The sequence below is a fragment of the Phacochoerus africanus genome, chromosome 4 (assembly GCF_016906955.1).
Source record: "Phacochoerus africanus isolate WHEZ1 chromosome 4, ROS_Pafr_v1, whole genome shotgun sequence".
NCBI classification, from domain to species: domain Eukaryota; kingdom Metazoa; phylum Chordata; class Mammalia; order Artiodactyla; family Suidae; genus Phacochoerus; species Phacochoerus africanus.
The window spans coordinates 82,279,480-82,300,038 of NC_062547.1; the positions used below are offsets into that span (position 1 = coordinate 82,279,480).

The following is a 20,559-nucleotide window of genomic DNA, read 5'->3' on the forward strand; positions in this document are numbered from 1 at the left end:
TAATTGAGCAGATATACTGAAAACAACTTAAAATTAGAGTCCCAATATTAACGTTTTACCAAATGATAACACATTAAATTATTTATTTAATGGCATTTAGTTTTTGCATTTTTGTTTTAGGTGCAGATGAATCGGAATTCATCTAGTAAGTTTGATATTTAAATTGGTTATTTTAAGTCTGATTTGCTAAGCTTGTAACCTAAACCTGTGTAATTACAGAAATTTTTTTTAATTCAGTGAATTCTATTACATTTATAGTTGTACAGTGATCGTTACAACTGAATTTTATAGCATTTCCATCCCAAACCCCCAGCCTCCTCCCACTTGTCTGCTTTGGAAACCATAAGTTTTTCAAAGTCTGTGAGTCAGTATCTGTTCTGCAAAGAAGTTCATTGTGTCCTTTTTTTCAGATTCCACATGTAAGTGATAGCATATGATGTTGGTGTCTCATTGTCTGACTGTCTTCACTCAGCATAATTTCTATCTAGATCCATCCATGTTGCTGCAAATGCCATTATTTCTTTCCTTTTAATGGCTGAGTTGTACTCCATTGTGTGTATGTACACATCCTCTTGATCCACTTCTCTGTTGATGGGCATTTAGGTTGTTTCCATGTCTTGGCTATTGTATATAGTGCTGCAACAAACATTGGAGTGCATGTATCTTTCGAGTCATGGTTTTCTCTGGATAGATGCCCAGGAGTGGGATTGCAGGATCAAATGGTAATTCTATTTTTCGTTTTCTGAGGAATCTCCATACTATTTTCCATTGTGGTTGCACCAGTTTACTTTCCCACCAACAGTGTGGGAAGTTTCCCTTTTCTCCACACCCTCTCCAGCTTTTTTTGTTTGTAGACTTTTTGGTGATGGCCATTCTGGCTGGTGTAAGGTGGTACCTTACAGTAGTTTGATTTGCATTTCTCTTATAATGAGTGATGTTGAACATCTTTTCATGTGTTCTTTGGCCATCTCTATGTCTTCTTTGATGAATTGTCTATTTAGATCTCCTGCCCATTTTTTGATGGGGTTGTTTGTTTTTTTGGAATTGAGCTACAGAAGGTGTTTATAAATTTTGGAGATAAATCCCTTGTCAGTCGCTTCATTTGCAGATATTTTCTGTGATTCTTTGAGCTGTCTCATTCTTTGAACTATCTTTTCATTTCATTTAGGGTTTCCTTTGCTGTGCAGAAACTTTTAAGTTTAAATAGGTCCCATTTGTTTATTTTTATTCTAATTGTCATTACTCTAGGAGGTGGATCTGAGAAGATATTGCTGTGGTTTATGTTGGAGAGTGTTTGGCCTATGTTTTCCTCTATGAGTTTTATAGTATCCAGTCTTATATTTAGGTCTTTAATCCATTTTGAGTTTATTTTTGTGTATGGTGTTAGGAAGTGTTCTAATTTCATTCTTTTACATGGAGCTGTCCAGTTTTCCCAGCACCACTTACTGAAGGGACTATTTTTTCCATTGTATATTCCTGCCTCTTTTGCCATAGTTTAGTTGACTGCAGGTGAGTGGGTTTAATTCTGGGCTCTCTATCCTGTTCCACTGATCTATATTTCTGTGTCTGTGCCAGTACTATACAGTTTCGATGACTATAGTTTTGTAGTATAGTCTGAGGTCAGGGAGACTGATTTCCTCCAGCTCCATTTTTCTTTCTCAGGATAGCTTTGGCTATTCTAGATTTTATGTACTTCCATACAAACTTTACAATATCTTGTTCTAGTTCAGTGAAATATGTCCTTGGTTATTTGATAGGGATTGCATTGAATCTGTAGATTGCCTTGGGTAGTATAGTCATTTTGATAATGTTGATTCTTCCAATCCAAGAGCATGGTATGTCTTTCCATCTGTTTGTGTCATCTTGTATTTCTTTCATCAGCATCTTAATAGTTTTCAGAGTACAGGTCTTTTGTCTCTTGAGGTAGGCTTATTCCTACTTATTTTATTCTTTTTGATGTGGTGGTAAATGGCATTCTTTCCCTAATTTCTCTATCTAATCATTCGTTGTTAGTATGTAGAAAGGTGGTTATTTCTGTATATTAATTTTGTATCCTGAGACTTTGCCAGATTCATTGATGAGCTCTAACAGTTTTCTGGTAGCGTCTTTACGATTTTCTAGGTATAGTATCATGTCATCTGTCGAAATGGTCTTTTCTCATCATGAGCCCTAATGCCAGAGTAGAAGGATACTTATTTTACCACAGAAGACCATTTATCTGTATTATTTCTTTCAGTTTTGAGATATGCCTTAAATTTAATACATGACTAACATTTTTCAGAAATCAACAAAACCAAAGATTAGTTTCTGTTTAAGCATATAAAAGCATATTTAACTGGCATAATAACTCTTCCTCATGAGCCAAAAGGCACTTTTAAGATGAGTTTTTAGTTCAATCTATTTTTAAGTCATATCACAGTTACAATTTCTGTTATAGGGTTTTGGGTAGAATAACTTCATTATACTAAAAACGTTTTTGAGGTGTTAACCCCATTTGCAGAATCACATATTAAACAAGAGTTGTGGGAAAAATAGAGTTGAGATAATCCACTCAAAAACTGTGCAATTTTGTGAGCACAGTTCATAATGAAAACTATCACAGCAGTTGTAATTAAAAATTCTAGCACAGTTGAAAAGCCCTATTAAATTCATAATAAATACCAAACTAAAAGTAGGATTTTACTTTTTGCATGTGTGTCTTTTTGTCTTTTTAGGGCCATACACATGGGATATGGAGGTTCCCAGGCTAGGGGTCCAATCGGAGCTGTAGATGCCGGCCTACACCACAGCCACAGCAATGCCAAATCCGAGCTGTGTCTGTGACCTACACCACAGCATGGGAATGCCGGATCCTTAACCCACTGAGCAAGGCCAGGGATCCAACCCGTGTCCTTATGGATGCAGGTCAGGTTCGTTAACCCCTAAGCCACGATGGGAACTCAGGATTTTACTTTTAAAAAAGAAATGCTAAGTAGCTTGTAGCTTGATGACAGGGGATGTGAGGGAAATGAGTATAAAAGGGGGCTACTGAGTTATGAAGATGAGGGCAAAAAGGGGAAAGATGAAGAATACCATAATCAGCACTTTGAGGCAAAACAAATGGCCAAACTGAGACAAATGGGAGAATGTGATGTGAGTGGGCTTCACGTACACTGTGGTATTCCTTATAGTTTGCTGCACTTACCCATGTTGATAGGTTTTTCATTCATCAGTTATTGCTTGGTGATGCGAAACATTAAGGTGCAGTGAAAATTGCTTATGAACCAGCAGGACTTTTGTCATAACTGGTGCTGTTCTTCTGTGTACCAGTTGCTTACGAAGTGATTCATGTTACACATGCGAAAGGTAGCAAAACAGACCGTCTGTAAAGTAGACTGTTGCTCTAGGATGTTAAAAAAATTTATTTTTCAAAATGGAGTGTCCTTCAAGAGTTAATAACTATTTTTGATCAGTAAAATAATGACTAATGATATCAGAGCTTGAAAAATGCTTTCATAATTCATCAGTTGAAATTCTTGAGTAATACATAAGTATTTAAACATTTGTTCTAATTTTTAAAGTTGCAGCCCCGTTTTGTTTTTCTGAAACAGCATTTTAATGTGATAGTTTAATTGACTTGAGGATTTTGTTTTGTTTTGTTTTTTCATTTTTCTTTTAGGTCTGCACCCGCGGCAAATATAAGTTGCCAGGCTAGGGGTTGAATTGGAACTGCAGCTGCCAGCCTACACCAAAGCTCACAGCAATGCCGGATCCTTTAACCTACTGAACGAGGCCAGGGATCGAACCCACATCCTCATGGATACTAGTTGGATTAATTTCTGCTGAGCCACAACGGTAACTCCTGACTTGATTTTATCAAAGATATAGCAGAAATAAAGATTTAGCAGAAATTTAGCTATTGTTTTAATATTCTTAGGCGTGGTAGAAAACTTATTAAAGGCTTATTTTCCTTTTCTTCATAATTGTTTCTATATGTTATTAATGCCAGAATTTAAAAATTGTTCATAGATTGCTATGATATATGTGTAGTATTTCCTTTACATTAAGATATTTTGTTACTTGTATAATTAATTTTTTTTCTAATGTTTCAATTTTTTAATTAGGTGAAGAGTTAACAAAATCTAAGCCATCTGCATCCAATGAGTAAGTTCCACATTAGAAAAATTTGTTTTAAATAGACTTCATTTTTAAGAGAAATTTTAGGTTCACAGCAAAATTGAGTGTAAGGTACAGTTTTCTTGCATATTCACTTTGACTCTGAATGTGCCAAACCTCCCCCACTACCAGAATTCACCCTCCTCCAGAGTAACGCATTTGTTATCATTAATGAACTTACATTGACATGTCATTATCACCCAAAGTCTATGGTCTACACTAGGATTCACTCTTGGTGTTATATATCCAATGAGTTTTGACAAATGGATAATGCCATGTGTCCACCATTATAGTATCATACATAATAACTTCATGGCCCTGAAAAACTTATGTCCTCCACCTGTTTATCCTTCCCTCTGCACTACGTTTAAATTTTAAATATCCTTCTTTTGTTCTTTTTTCTAGAGAGTTTTATTATCTCTGCAGTTTTATTTCTCAGTAGAGTGTTTATAGTCATCCTGTTTCCTAGGCTGTGAAACATTGATGTGGAGTTTTTAGATGTTTTAAATTATTTCTCATTTGACAGTATTTCTCTTTATAATAATTATAATTTAAAAATCAATTCAGCTGTATTTCGCTTTGGTGTCCTCACTTCTTCTAAATAAATGGTAGTATCCCAAATTCATACATGTCTATATTTCAACTAATTATTTTCATGGAAATTTTCTCATTGTTTTTCCTTCTGTTTTGCTTGTGACCTTGTAAAATAGACTATATGCTTTATGAACCTCAAAATGAAGAAGTATCTTAAGTTGGAAGAGTTCTAGAAGACACATTGCCATTTCTTCTTAAAAAAAAAAATATATATATATATATCTATTTTAAGCCAGTGTTGCATTGGTCTTTTTTCACTTCTGTAGTTATCAATAAGATACTTTCTTTAAATGTTTTTGGTATGAGTAAAAGTAGATTTAATTAAATGAATAGTTTAAAATGGAAACTTTTTTTTTTTTGGTCTCTTTGCCATTTTCTTAGGCTGCTCTTGCGGCATATGGAGGTTCCCAGGCCAGGGGTCTAATTGGAGATGTATCTGCTGGTCTACACCAGAGCCACAGCAACGTGGGATCCGAGCCATGTCTGCAACCTACACCACCGCTCATGGCAACGCCGGATCCTTAACCCACTGAGCAAGGCCAGGGATCAAACCCGCAACTTCATGGTTCCTAGTCAGATTCATTAACCACTGAGCCACGACGGGAACTCCTAAAATGGAAACTTTGAAGCTAGGCACTAATTGAACACCGTGGTGGTATTCATTTGACTTACCATTTTTTTTTTTGGTCTTTTTTTAGGGTACCTGTAGCATACGGAGGTTCCCAGGCTAGGGGTCTATTCAGAACTGTAGCCTCCAGCCTACACCACAGCCACAGCAACTCGGGATCTGAGCCTCATCTGCGACCTACACCACAGCTCACAGCAACGCCGGATACTTAACCCACTGAGTGAGGCCAGGGATCAAATTCTTGTCCTCATGGATGCTAGTCGGGTTCGCTAACTACTGAGCTGCGACAGGAACTCCTGATTTATCATTTTAAAGATATGTTTAGTGTTCTAAGACTTTTGTTTTTAGGAATTATTTATGCAGTTTTGATTCTGGACTTTATCATAGATGTGTGCTTCCATGTGAGTGCATGTTGAGATACTAGACTCTGTTTATAGATAATTGTAATATTTCCATTACAGTGGGTCTATTTTCTAAGATTTAGAAAAATATTTTAAGTAATGGTAGTTTGATGCATTAAATTATTTTAAAATGGGGATTAATTTTCTTTTCATGCCGTAAATATATACCGTTTTTATTTGTCGTCATACTTCAGTAAAGTTGGGGAGGTTTAAAAAAAAGAGGTGGTGGTAGAAATCATGTTAAGATCTTAAAAGGGTATGACTAAAATGAAAAAGAGAAAGACTTATGTAGTAAAGAGCCAAGAGTTGAATCCTGAGAGTAACCAGTCAAGTGAATTCCAAGAGGTCAGTGGAGGAAAATCTTTGGTTATGCAGCATGTTGAGTTCTTGAAACTCGAATGTTGATGTTTTCAATTCATCTATAATCTTGGTAACCTATGACTGTGTAGGCATGTATGACACAAACATTTTGCTAGACCACCTTAGTGGCCCAGGCAGTGGATTATCTAGGGAGAAATTCCATGTATGCATGATCTACTGCAGTGATCAGACCTTTGAAGTTATTATAGATGTTCAAGTCACCGTCCTGTACTTAAAAAGTACTTTAAAAAGAAAATCCTTGGCTGTTTTTCTTCATCTTTGAAAATAATATGGTCTTATAAAATTTCTACCTGATTTCATAATGCTTAAGAAATTTTCTATTCAACTGGGTGTTAGATGTGATTTAGCAGACCTGACACTGCTGTAGAATTAATTGGTTATGTGTCCTTAGGCAACTCATTTAGACTCTCTGTGCTGCTTTTCATGTATAAAACTGAAATCATTTCCATTCTGATAGCCCCTAAAACTGTTAAGAGTTTAACAAGATTTAATCAGTGGGGATTATCTTCTCTACTCTCTCTTAAAAGTGTTGCGTAATGTTATTATAGGTTCTGCTTATAGTAGGTTAACAAATATTAGATTTTTACTATTAAAATATTAATTTGCTGAAATCTTTATTATTAAAATGTTGTGGTAGGAAGGGGGCCAGTGATTTGCTTGCTTGGGACCCCCTGTTTGGACCATCTCTTGATTCATCTTCAGCTTCACTAACTTCATCCTCCTCCTCAGGTAAATATAGATATGTGTGTGTGTGTATATTCATTTAACTGTAAAGTAATGCAGTACTTTTTTCTAACTGATTTATTCATTTCTTGTATAATGTACTTTTTTTTTCTTTTTTTGGAGTTCCTGGGCCAGGGATCAGATCTGAGCTGCAGCTGTGGTCTACACCACAGCTGTAGCAACTCTGGTTCCTTTAACCCACTGTGCTGGGCTGGTGATCAAACCTGTGTCCTGGCACTGCAGAGACGCATCGATCCCCTTGTGCCACAGTGGGACTTCCTGTATGTTGTACTTAATGATCAGAATTTTTTTTTAACTTGTCCTTGGGCATGTTACCAGATAAAGTGATTTTATACTGATTTTGTTAGCTTAAAGACCCTATGGCTTTTAACAATAAAAAGTCATCAAACAACAGTTTTTTTCATTTATTTATATATTTATTTCTAGGCATCATTTCTGTATGAGTACCCAAATAATAATTATTCACCTGTATAGATGTGCATTAATATAACCAGTACGTTTTTTTCTTTCTTTCTTTTTTCTTTTTCTTTTTTTTTTTTTTGTCTTTTTGCTTTTTAGGGCCACACCTGTGGCATATGGAGGTTCCAGGCTAGGGGTCAAATCAGAGCTGTAGCTGCTGGCCTACACCATAGCTCAAGTCAACGCCAGATCCTTAACCCACTGAGTGAGGCCAGGGCTTGAACCCGCAACCTCGTAGTTACTAGTCAGATTTGTTTCCACTGTGCCACAATGGGAACTCCATAACCAGTCCATTGTTTTTGTTTTTGTTTTTAAAAAGTTATTATTTTTTTTATTTATTTTTAGGGCTGCACCTGCGGCATATGGAGGTTCTCAGGCTAGGGGTCTGATCAGAACTGTAGCCGATGGCCTACACCACAGCTCAAGGCAATGCCAGATCCTTAACCCACTGAGCGAGGCCAGGGATTGAACCTGCAACCTCATGGTTCCTAGTTGGATTTGTTAACCACTGAGCCATGGGCGGGAACTCCCAACCAGTCCATTCTTGATGGACATTCAAGTTGCATCTAATTTTCTAATATTATGGATATCTATGGATAAAACACACTTTGTTCATATGTCTCATATCCTTATAATAATTTATCATTACATGATTTATGAATCACAAGATATGCCCATTAATACTTATTACCAAACTGCTTTCCTGAAAGGCTTTAGCGCTTGCTAAGAAATACATGAAAGAACTTGAATAGTGTGTTTTAGTTGTTCTTTTGGCAAGAATATATTAAATTTCTCTTTTCTTTCAAAAGGTAAAATCCCACTAGTCAGTAATCAAAGCATGTTTGATAAAACTCCTTGTTCAAAAAGAAAATAAAATCACTTGAAGTTGATATTCAACCTTCTCTGAGATTTCAGAAATGCTGTATTTGGGGTAAAGGAAGTTCTGGAATGTTGGGAAGAAAACTGGAATCAAGTTCCTGCTGTGTCTCTGCTGAGATCTGTGTACATTCTATTTGACTTCAGCTCATTAACTGCTACATAAAGTCCTTTTTATTGTCCCTATTTTATAGATGAAAAAAGTAAAGCTCCAAGATGATCAGGATTTTCTCAACACCATGTAACTAGGAAATGAAGCATAGTTTCAAACCTGGATCTTTTTTTTTTTTTGGCCCTGCCCTTGGCATGCAGAGTTCCTGGGCCAGGGATCGAACTCACACCATAGCAGTGACCCGAGCCAGTGCATTCAGGATGCTAGATCTGTAGCCCACTGAATCACCAGGGAACTCCTTAAACTTGGATCGATCTTAATAATTCCAAAATCTTTGTTCTATTCGTCATAGTCTGGCAGATTAACAAAACAGTAAGCATATTGAAACATTTTACTATTAGTAATAAAATATAAGTGCTGGTATTTAAAATTGGAGTGTTTAGAAACTAATATTTTAAAAAGAAATTATACATGGGTTTTAGACAGCTTTAACCTGAAACAGTTGGGAATTATTTATTTATTTATTTTGTTTTTTTGTCTTTATGGCCACATCCGAAGCGTATGGAGCCCCTCCCAGGCCGGGGGTCCAATTGGAGCTGTCGCTGCTGGCCTACACCATAGCCACAGCAACGTGAGATCCAAGCCGCATCTGCTTCCTACAACACAGCTCACGACAACACCGGATCCTTAATCCACTGAGTGAGGCCAGGGATCGAACCTGTGTCCTCATGGATGCTAGTCAAGTTCGTTAACTGCTGAGCCATGATGGGAACTCCAGTTGGAAGAGAAGGTGATCTGCACCTGATACTTGTAAAACAGCAAGAAACAGTCATTAGATAATTGAACATATTCTGAAGTGGCATTATAGCCTTTCTCAGTTGGCATTTGTTACTATTTACTTTTAGGAAACTAATCTTACTGATGGATTTTATAAGTAATTGTATAGGAAAAACTAAAGTTGTGTTAAGTTCCTTTTTTGTTTAGTAAAAAGTCAGAATACTGTCATATTTTGTTTTTAGAATGAAGAGGGTCCTAAGCAGTGGTGTTTGTTTGTTGTTTGTTTGTTTGTTTGTTTTGCTGTTTAGGGCATATAGAAGTTCCCAGGCTAGGGGTCAAATCAGAGCTGCACCTGCCAGTCTACACCACAGCCACAGCAATGCCAGATCCAAGCTGAATCTGCAACCTATACCATAGCTGACAGCAGCACCAGATCCTTAACCCACTGAGCGAGGCCAGGGATCAGACCCAGGTCCTCATGGACACTAGTTGGGTTCGTACCACTGAGCCATGACAGTAACTCCTAAGCAGTGTTTTTTAATTATTATTTTTTTTAATCTTAAAAATTTTCACATTATCACAGAGGTTTTATTTATATGGAAGTTTCTTCTTAACTCCACCCATTGTTTCTCACTGTTTTCTTTAGCACAGTCTCTTTCTTTTCAAAAAAGTACTCTTTGCCTCTTGCTACCTATCTAAAGACTGTTTTATCTATATCACTTAAACTTTCAGTAAAAAAAATGATATACTTTCACTTAGTTGTCATTTGATGTTTGGTAGGTAAAACTAAAACTTTTGCTTGTTTTTAAATTTATGTTGGTTTGCCTTTTAAAACCTTTTTATTTAGTCTGAAAAATGTCAAATTAGCCATAAAAAAGAAAAAATAATGCCTTTTGCAGCAACATGGGTGGAACTAGAGAGTCATACTAAGTGAACTAAGTCAGAAAGAGAAGGACAGATGCCATACGATATCACTTATATCTGGAATCTAGTATATGGCACAAATGAACCTGTCTACAGAAAAGAAACAAACTCATGGAACATGGAGAACAGACTTGTGGTTGCCTAGGGGGAAGGGGAGGGAGTGGGATGGATTGGGAGTTTGGGGTTAGTAGGTACAAACTACTGTGTTTGGAGTGGATAAGCAATGGGATCCTGCTGTATAGCACAGGGGACTATGTCCAATCACTTGTGGATCATGATGGAAGATAATATGAGAAAAAGAATTTATATGTATATATGTATAACTGGGTCATTTTACTGTATAGCAGAAGTTGATAGAACATTGTAAACCAACTATAATAAAAAATTTTTAATGTCAAATTATTTTGCCCTTCAAAGAATGTTAGTGATGTTGAAAAGAGACATTCTGCTTTGCAGTGATTACTGTTGTCTTCACTTGAACAGAATATAATTTTTGATAAAACTGGTGAATGCATTATGGTGAATCTCCTGTTTTGTAAGACTGGCCCTAAGTGAAATGGTGAAATAGGCATTTTGTCTTAAATTTTCTTCCACCTCTTTTTGCAATGCATGGCTCCCTTAACATCTACACATGTATGCATTTTCACGTTTTAGCAAGGGCCAGGTAGTCAGATTATTACCTACTCTCTTTTTTCCTTTTCAGAATCTTAATTCATTAATGACCCCATCTCAGCTAAAGCAGTCTAAGAAAGTAATTCCTACCAGTTAGTCACTGATATTTTAAACCTTCCAGTGTTGTTCTATATTTAAAAAGCATGCTTAGAGTTTGGTACACAAGTAGTTTCAGTTGCTTCTTCTACTATATAGACTATAATATATATATAATTTATGTATAAATAAATGTATATATGTATATAAAATTTAATATAAAATATATATGCCTTTCCTTTGATAAGTGCTTAGAATAGACTATTTCTTCTGTACCCATGGATTAATTGAGCAGTTGTCACTTTTACAAAGCCCATAAAATTATCTTTTGAAAAATATTAGGCTGGCTTTTTTTTTTTGTCTTTTTGCTATTTCTTTGGGCCGCTTCCGCAGCATATGGAGGTTCCCAGGCTAGGGGTTGAATCGGAGCTGTAGTCGCTGGCCTACACCAGAGCCACAGCGACGCAGGATCCGAGCCGCGTCTGCAACCTACACCACAGCTCACGGCAACGCCAGATTGTTAACCCACTGAGCAAGGGCAGGGACCGAACCTGCAACCTCATGGTTCCTAGTCGGACTCGTTAACCACTGCGCCACGACAGGAACTCCAAGGCTGGTTTTTATAATAACTCAAACACTGACTTATCTTTCTTCTTATGACAGTTTTTAGTTTTAGCACTAGTTAGTTTGTTGAGAAACACATGAATATAGCACCACCATGCTGACACTTGGTCAAATCTTTTTAGAATTTTACTGACTGTTAGCATTATATTTTGCTCCTCTTGGAAAACAAGAATAATTCTGGCTTTATATATATATTTTATATTATACACACACACACATATATATACATAAACCCACAGATATATGTATATACATTTTTTTCTGTGGCATATGAAATTTCCCAGGCTAAGGGTTGAATCAGAGCTGCAGCTGCTGGCCTCCATCACAGCCATGCTGGATCCAAGCCACATCTGCGACCTATGCCGCAGCTTGATGCAATGCCAGATCCTTAACCCACTGAGCGAGGCCTGGGATTAAATCTGCATCCTCAAGGACTCTATGTAGGGTTCTTAATCTGCTGTGCCACAGCAGGAACCCCAGTGCCTTTATATACTTTTGAACCTTAAATTTTTCTCATAGGTATTTTAAGTTTCTTATTTTCGTAATTATTTTCCTCAGTTAATATATAGAGCTTGAGTTCATGTTCTTGTTCCATGTATTACTAAATTTTTCTAGATTTGAGTAAAATAATATGAACCTGAATAAGAACTATCTGGCTATAAAGATTTATATTTTAGTTCTACAATTTTCTTTAATTTTTTTTTTTTTGTCTTTTTAGGGCTGCACCTGCGGCATATGGAGGTTCTCAGGCTAGGGGTCAAATCAGAACTGTAGCTGCCGGCCTACTCCACAGCAACAGCAGTGCAGGATCCAAGCCGCGTCTGTGACCTATACCACAGGTCATGGCAATGCTGGATCCTTAACCCACTGAGTGAGGCCAGGGATCCAACCTGTATCCTCATTGCTAGTCAGGTTTGTTTCCACTGAGCCATGACGGGAACGCCTAAAAATTTTTTTATAATTTATTTACAATGTTCTGTCAATTTCTACCATACAGCAAAGTGGACTCAGTTATATATACACATACTTTTTTTCACATTATCCTCCATCATGTTCTATCTCACCTCTAGGTTTCAGTTGCTTTCTTCTTCCATTGATCTTTTTTTTGTTTTTTTTGTCTTTTTGCCATTTCTTGGGCGGCTCCCGTGTGGCATATGGAGGTTCCCAGGCTAGGGGTCTAATCAGAGCTGCAGCTGCCAGCCTATGCCAGAGCCACAGCAATGTGGGACCCGAGCCTTGTCTGCCACCTACATCACAGCTCACGGCAATGCCGGATCCTTAACCCACTGAGCGAGGCCAGGGATTGAACCTGAAAGCTCAAGGTTCCTAGTCGGATTTGTTAACCACTGAGCCACTACAGGAACTCCACTTTTCTATCAGCTCTTTATGCTCTTCTGCTATAATGACACCACCAGGGAGCAGAGTAAGTTTCCATTTGCTTCACTGTTGCAAAGTCATTGGATTTCCTTTAGTGGTGAATTATTACATTACTGACTAGGGAGTTCCCTAGTGGCTCAGTGGGTTAAGGATCCAGCATTGTCACTGCTGTGGCTTGGGTCCCTTCTGTGGTATGAGTTCGATCCCTTGTCTGGGAACTTCCACATGCCTTGGGTGTGTCCAAAGAAATTAATGACTCAAGTGGAACAAAGAAGGCATTCCAGAGATTGCACTGTAAAGCTGAAAATACCTTTGAGTTCCCTGACACTTTGCATAAGAGATCTTTCAATAGCTGTGTCTCTGGGGAGCTCCCGTCGTGGCTCAGTGGTTAATGAATCTGACTAGGAACCATGAGGTTACAGGTTCCATCCCTTGCCCTTGCTCAGTGGGTTAAGGATCCGGCGTTGCCGTGAGCTGCGATGTAGGTTGCAGACGCGGCTAGGATCCCACGTTGCTCTGTGGCCCTGGTGTAGGCTGGCAGCTACAGCTCCGATTGGACCCTTGGCCTGGGAAACCTCCATATGCCACGGGAGCGGTCCTAGAAATGGCAAAAAGACAAAAAACCAAAACAAAACAGCTGTGTCTTTGAGGACCAAAGTAACCTTTGCCATAATTATTACATGCCCTGAAAGACTACTGACAGAATAAGCTAACTGCTGATTTTTCTTCTGCATCATCATTGCTTCTGCATTCTAGATTAGTCTGTGTCTCTGTTCAGATTAAAAATGGTATGAGCAGATCTAAATGAGCTCTTTTCAACTGTTTTTATACTTTACAAGACACTATATTTCTTGAAATACTGCATCTAGTAGACATTTCTTGGAAGTGAGCTCCACCACCACCACAAAACATAATTAAAATACTTAAACCTGTGAACAGTTGAAGTAATCTCCTTAAGTCTTCTAAAAGCAGTATCTAATTGGCACATGGGCATTCCCATCGTGGCTCAGTGGTTAAGGAACCTGACTAGTATCCATGAGGACGTAGATTCAATACTTGGCTTTGCTCAGTGGCTTAAGGATCTGCTGTTACTGTGAGCTGTGATGTAGGTGGAAGATGTGGCTTGAATCCCCCATTGCTGTGGCTGTGGCCAGCAGCTACAGCTCCTACTGGACCCCTAGCCTTGGAACCTCCATGTGCTGCAGGTGTGGCCCTAAAAAGACAAAATGAATAAATAATTGGCATATGGAAATATTCATTTATAATTTTTGTTTTGTTATACACATGTTGTTAGTATTGTTATTCTTTTTTTTTTTTTTTTTTGCCTCTTAGGGCTGCTCCCAAGCCATGTAGAAGTTCCCAGGCTAGGGATCAAATCATAGCTATAGCTGTCAGCCTACACCACAGCTACTTAAGATCCAAGCCATGTCTGCGACCTATACCACAGCTCATGGCAGCGCCGGATCCCCAACCCACTGATTGAGGCCCAGGGAGCAAACTCATATCTTCTTGGATACTAATCAGATTCATTTCCAGTGTACCACAATGGGAACTCCTTGTTATTAGCATTTATCAAAAAACAAGTTTTGATTATCTGCAGAAGCTGAACTTAACACTTCTACCAGGCTTGGTGGAGTCAATCTAAATGCTATTTGAACAGGCCTCTTGCTCAGTAATGAAGCTTCAGGTGTAAATGTTATTATGTTAAGCTCTTTCACAAGCTTGAAATAACTTGAGTATTGGTCAGTGTTGGTTTCATTGGTAATGAACATATCTTTAAAGTAAATGGTACAGCATAGGGAAGTGTTGCAGTCCTTAGGTTAGTGCACATTTCTACTGTGCATTTTTTTTTGTTTATCTTTTTGCCTTTCTAGGGCCAATCCCTCGGCATATTGAGGTTCCCAGGCTAGGGATCTAATCAGAGCTGTAGCCGCCAGCCTACGCCACAGCCACAGCCACGCAGCATCCGAGCCACGTCTACGACCTACACCACAGCTCACAGCAAGGCCAGGGATCGAACCCGAAACCTCATGGTTCCTAGTCAGATTCCTTAACCATTGCGCCATGACAGGAACTCCATCTTCTACTGTGCGTTGTAAAGCAGGGGTGCAGAATGAAAGTGCTGGTGCTGACTGGAAGAAGGCAGCAGCCTTAGAATCTAAACTTGATTTCTTAGCTTTTTACTGTTTTCTTCAGTTAATCTGAACTGTGCTCGCATCTTTTATCTCTTCGTATGATCTGCTTTCTAAATGATTCTATACCCCTTTCTAAATGATGCTTTGCCTTTACTTTCACTCCTGTCACTACCTTTTTCTCTTCTCCCACCTCCATGCTCCTTCCTTTTACTCCTCCATCCCTCCAGTGCTGACCCAGAACCCTCTGCTTTATTGTTTGTTTCCCCATGTACATACTTAGGCCCATTCTTCTATTTTTTAACTTTGCACATCTGTAAACTTGTGGAACTTACTGAAATACATTTCTTCCTGCCCATACTATATTCTTCAGTCTATCACCTCATCTTTTCCAGTGGACCAAAAGGATTTGAAGATCATTTTAATGAACTAATTTAAAAATCATAAAAGTGTATTTGCTTCCAGAGTTTCCCTTTGTGGCTCAGCAGTTAACAAACCTGACTAGGATCCATGAGGATGCAGGTTTGATCTCTGGCCTCGCTCAGTGGGTTAAAGATCCGGCGTTGCCATGAGCTGTGGTGTAGGTTGCAGACATGGCTCAGATCCTGAGATGCTGTGTGCTGTAGCTATGATTTGACCCCTAGCCTGGTAACTTCCATATGCTGGGAGTTTGGCTCTAAAAAGCAAAAGAAAAGAAAATGTATTTGCTTCCATTTTTTACTCTTGCTTTAATTATGCTAATACATTTGTGACTCTTGATGATGTATGCTTGAATTTCATTCATTAATTTCTACCATGCTGAGTTATTTTTAATTAGGGATACTGAGGTTAGAATTTCTGATTTTTAAAAATGCAGCATTTGCAAATGCTACTGAAAAATATTGAATGATAAATTTATATCAGATTTAGGAAAAGATAAGCTTATATCAAACTGTAGTGACTTAGGAAAATTTTTTTGTAAAGAAATATTTTTGATTGTCATAAAATGGTACAATGTAGTTCAACTTAAAAGTGAGATTACAAGTTTAAATAAGGTAAGTGTTTTATTTAGAGTTAATGTTATTATTTTGAAGATGTTGATTCAAAGGCTTATCTTGCATAACTGTAAAGTAGAAATATTGGCAGTAAACTAAAGACCTCAGGCCTTAAATTGATTGATTTTCTTTTTTCTTAGTTCCCCATGCCTCAGTTTTTTTAATTTTTTTATAATGATTTTTATTTTTTCCATTATAGCTGGTTTATAGTGTTCTGTCAATTTTCCACTATACAGCAAGGTGACCCAGTTACACATACTTGTATACATTCTTTTTTCTCACATTACCATGCTCCATCATAAGTGATTTAAATTGATTTATTTTCACCAGTTAATTTATTAGATTTAATTTTTATATGTATAAATAATTGAAACAGAAATCCAATTTATATTATGTGTATCAGTTTTATTGAAAAGTTGAATCTCTTTTTTAGGAATATTCAAATGATAGCTTTTAAGAAAGCATATTTGGTAGATTCCCAGCATTTCAACAAATAGCTATAATTGCATTTTAAAGAAAAAGAAGTGAAAAATGAAATTTGATTCTTAATTGTTCTCCTATAGTAGGATGTTTTTATGTAGGGATTGCTGTATACTAATGATTTTCTTCAAATTCTCTTTTTCTACCTACCAGCCAGGCCCCCAACTCCTCTTTCTGTAGGCACCATTGTCCCTCCTCCAAGACCTGCTTCCAGACCAAAGCTTGCTTCAGGCAAACTCAGTGGGATTAATGAAATAGTATGTACTCAGGTTTTTTTTTTTTTTTTAATTATACCTGTTTTGATTTAATATGCAAATGATATTTTCCTATATGTCCCTTTATAGCTAAGTGCTTGGAATCTTCTGCTTAAGTCTTCAAAGTACAGAAAAGTTCTTCCTTTGCGTCCCCATGTCATCTCAGTGATTGGACCTGTGGGACAGGACCATTATTCAGGAGGAAAGAGATTTCCTGAGAAAGTTAGCACCTAAAAAATTTAGTTTCTATTGTATCATAGTTAAGAAGCAATTTTCATATAATTCTAAAGTCAAATATTAAGGAAGAAATGGTGGCTTGTTCTTAGGCCTAAAAGTATTTTTATTGCCAGAGGAGTCCTGGTGGGCATCTAGTCCAGCTTTATTTTATACATAAGGAATTTGGAATTCCCATCACTTAATTGACTTTAAAAGTACATATTGCTTTTTTTAAAAAAGGAAAAAGGTGTAAATAAACTATAATTAAATAAATAAATCTTTCTTGCCTTTCTCAGCCTAAAAAAAAAAAAAAAAGAAAAAGGCATTGGTCTTCAAAAATTGTCAGGTAATGAAAGAAGATACATGGATTCCACTCAGAGCCAGGCTCTGTTCTGTTTCATCTTTTACTTGCCAGTTTAATTGCAAGAATTAAATTTCCTAAATGTCCACCATCTTTTCCTCCTGATAGACATCTGCAGTGGCACCCCTTAATTCATATGGTTGAATGTTTTAGCTGAATCTGCAGGGTTTTTCATAAAGTTGCCCCACCCTGCATTACCAGACTGTTTATCTTTCTCCTCTGCAGTCTAGTTTCCAGCCACTTGAAGCTTTCTTCTCTTTCCCAAACACATCATGTTTCTTATTGTGCTCCTTCTGTCTGAAATGCCTCTCAATTTTCTATGTAAAAACTGCTCACCATGTAGCTAAAGTCTTCTTTGATCATTACTCCTCCTCCCCACCCCACAGTGGGTTTAATCATTCTCTTCTTTATACCCATGCATTTGCTTGTGTTTCTTCTAGTGCAGAGATCACATTCTATATACAGTTGACTCACAGTTGATTCTCTGTATCTATGGGTTCCGCATCCATGGATTAAAAATATCAGAGGGGGAAAAAAACTTTGAGAAAGTTCCAAAAAGCAAAACTTGAATTTGCCACACACCAGCAGCTTCACATAGCAAATGTATGGGTAAAATAAATATAATAAGTTATTTTGAGACTTTAAGTTAATATATGTAAAAACGTAGAACTTTGTCAAGTACAAGTAATTGCTCAAAAACGTTAGTTGCCATGAATAGTTTGTATTTTTAAATAAAAGGTCATACCTTACATATTTTCTATTCTTCGCTTGAAAATATTTGGGAATGTCTTTCTGTATAATGAATCATTCCATAATTTTCAAATTTCTTTCAAGTGGTAGAATCCTTTATCAAGTAATCTTAAGTCGTAAGTCTATTAAAAAGTGGGACTTTATTGTTGAAATTTTTCACATCACCCTTTACCTCCTGCCCCAGCCTTGAGAACCTTCTAGAAACCACCCTCTGAGGACTTCAGGGAACATCATTTGACGTGGCTGCAGAGTGTAAATGCTCTGTCTCCTTTACCATTGTCAGCATTACATTTTCCAAAAGTTTTTAGAAATTTTGATTATTACAGTTTATTTCTAAGATTTCATTATAACAATGCCTTAATGAATACATTTTTTTACTTCTATGCATACATTGTTTCCTTAGTGAAAACTTTAAAAGTAAAATTCATGAACTAAATGGTATGCATATTTTTAAGATGTGCATTGATTATTACTGTATTGCCCACCAAAAGGGTCATGCTGATTTCTCTCCAGCTATACACTGGAGTACCATTTTCCTTGCATGCTTGTATGTGCTTTTTTCTGGAGAGGGGGGCTCATACCTTTCACTAGATGCTCAAAGGGTAAAGGGTCTAAAACCACATCCTCCCCACACTCCTAAGGAGAAGCACTCATTGTTCTAGAGTGATGGTTCTCCAAGTGTGGTCCCCAGACTAGCAGCATTAGCATCACCTGAGAACTTGGTAGAAATAAATGCAGTGTCTCTGTCTCACCCCAAACAAATCAGAAGTTCCAGGGAATGGCCTAGCATTTGTATTTTAACAAGCCTGCCAAGTGATTCTGATGCATGCAATTATTTGAAAAGTACTGTTTTTAAGCAGTGCTGTCCGGTAGAAATATAATGCAAGTAACATATACTTTAAAATTTTCTAGTCCTACTTTAAAAAAAACAGTGAAATTAATATATTTTACTAAGTGTATTAAAATTTATTTTAACATGTAATCAATATAAAAATTGAGAGTTTGCATTCTTTTGGGGGGTGTGTATAGCAAATTTTCAAAATCCACTGTATATTTTACACTTGCAGCTCTTCTCAGATTTTGAATTAGCCACATATCAAATGCTAGTAGCTACTGTATTGGACAGTGCTATTATAAAATAAGAGAAAATCACCTAAGAAGTGTGTTTTTTTCCTAAATAAAATAATAAAATGCACCTTCTTGTTGTGAATTGTCAACTACAGCCACATGATATTGGCCATGAGGCCCTGTTGCCACAGGAGAAATATCCCCCACAGTAGTTCATCTCAAGACTTTTGACAGACTTGTAAGTCAGATCAGCTGGTGAATTTAGTATTTGTTTTACCTCAGGTCCTTTACCATCTCCATCTGTATACATCCACAGCTGCATTTTTATACCTTGCTGTATTTTTTTCAACCTACTGTCCATAAAAATGAGCCATAAAAAAGCCCATTGTCTGGAACTAATACTTTAAAATAACTAAAGGTATAAAGTGTAAAACATTTTGGGCTGTCTAATTTTTTTTTTTTTTTGGTCTTTTTGCTATTGTCTTGGGCCGGTCCCATGGCATATGGAGATTCCAGGCAAGGGGTCTAATCGGAGCTGTAGCCACCGGCCTACACCAGAGCCACAGCAATGCGGGATCCAGGCCACATCTGCAACCTACACCACAGCTCACGGCAACACCGGATCCTCGACCCACTGAGCAAGGCCAGGGATCAAACCTGCAACCTCATGGTTCCTAGTCTGATTCGTTAACCACTGAGCTACGATGGGAACTCCTGGGCTAATTTTTATAAAAGTGTATATATATAAATTTATATTTATGCAATATAGAGTTGAATAATTTTAGTGCATGAATGCTTATAAGACTTTGTTGATTAGTTTTTTGCCTTCCATTTTTCATGTTCCTCAAATAAGTGGGGACAGAAACTGTCTTGTTCACGGCTTTGTATCTAGTACCTATGGCCTGACACATAGGAGGCATGATATATTGAATTTACTTAACACTTTTTTAAGCAGGAAAAGTTTATTTATTTATTTTTCCTTTTTAGGGCCATACCCGCAGCGTTTGAAGTTCCCAGGCTAGAGGTCGAATCAGAGCTGCAGCTGCCAGCCTACACCACAGCCACAGCAACACCAGATCCGAGCTGCATCTGCAACCTACACCACAGCTCATGGCAATGCCAGATCCTTAACCCACTGAGCGAGGCCAGGGATCAAACCCACATCCTCATGGATACCAGTTGGGTTTGTTACTGCTGAGCCACAACGGGAACTCCAGTAAAAGATTATTTTTAATCAAAGTTAATATTCCATATTTTTAAAAAGTGAAACACCTCAGGAAGTATTGCTGGTGTATTACTGGAACAGTTTGGAACTGTTCAGCAAAGTAAAAGATAAATGAATTGGAATCATATTTTTCATATTTCTTTTTATTTTTAACCAGAAATGTGGGAAGACAATAGTATTAAGATTTTTCTCAAACCTCTAAATGGGGTAAATATTCTCAATGAGGAAGCATTACTATGAATTATAAGGAAAATGTTGACAGATTTGTAAGTACCGAAA

General features: G+C 37.3%; 1 protein-coding gene across 2 annotated transcripts in view; it reads left to right on the forward strand.

Moving 5' to 3' along the window:
- Positions 1–20,559, forward strand: part of FCHO2 (FCH and mu domain containing endocytic adaptor 2) — a 131,366-nt gene that overhangs the window by 86,685 nt on the left and 24,122 nt on the right. For both annotated transcript variants that reach the window (XM_047778081.1, XM_047778082.1), the window contains exons 15-18: positions 121–145; positions 4,104–4,143; positions 6,797–6,888; positions 16,560–16,663. In XM_047778081.1, the coding sequence (XP_047634037.1) occupies positions 121–145; positions 4,104–4,143; positions 6,797–6,888; positions 16,560–16,663 (261 nt within the window). The remainder of the gene's footprint in view (positions 1–120; positions 146–4,103; positions 4,144–6,796; positions 6,889–16,559; positions 16,664–20,559) is intronic.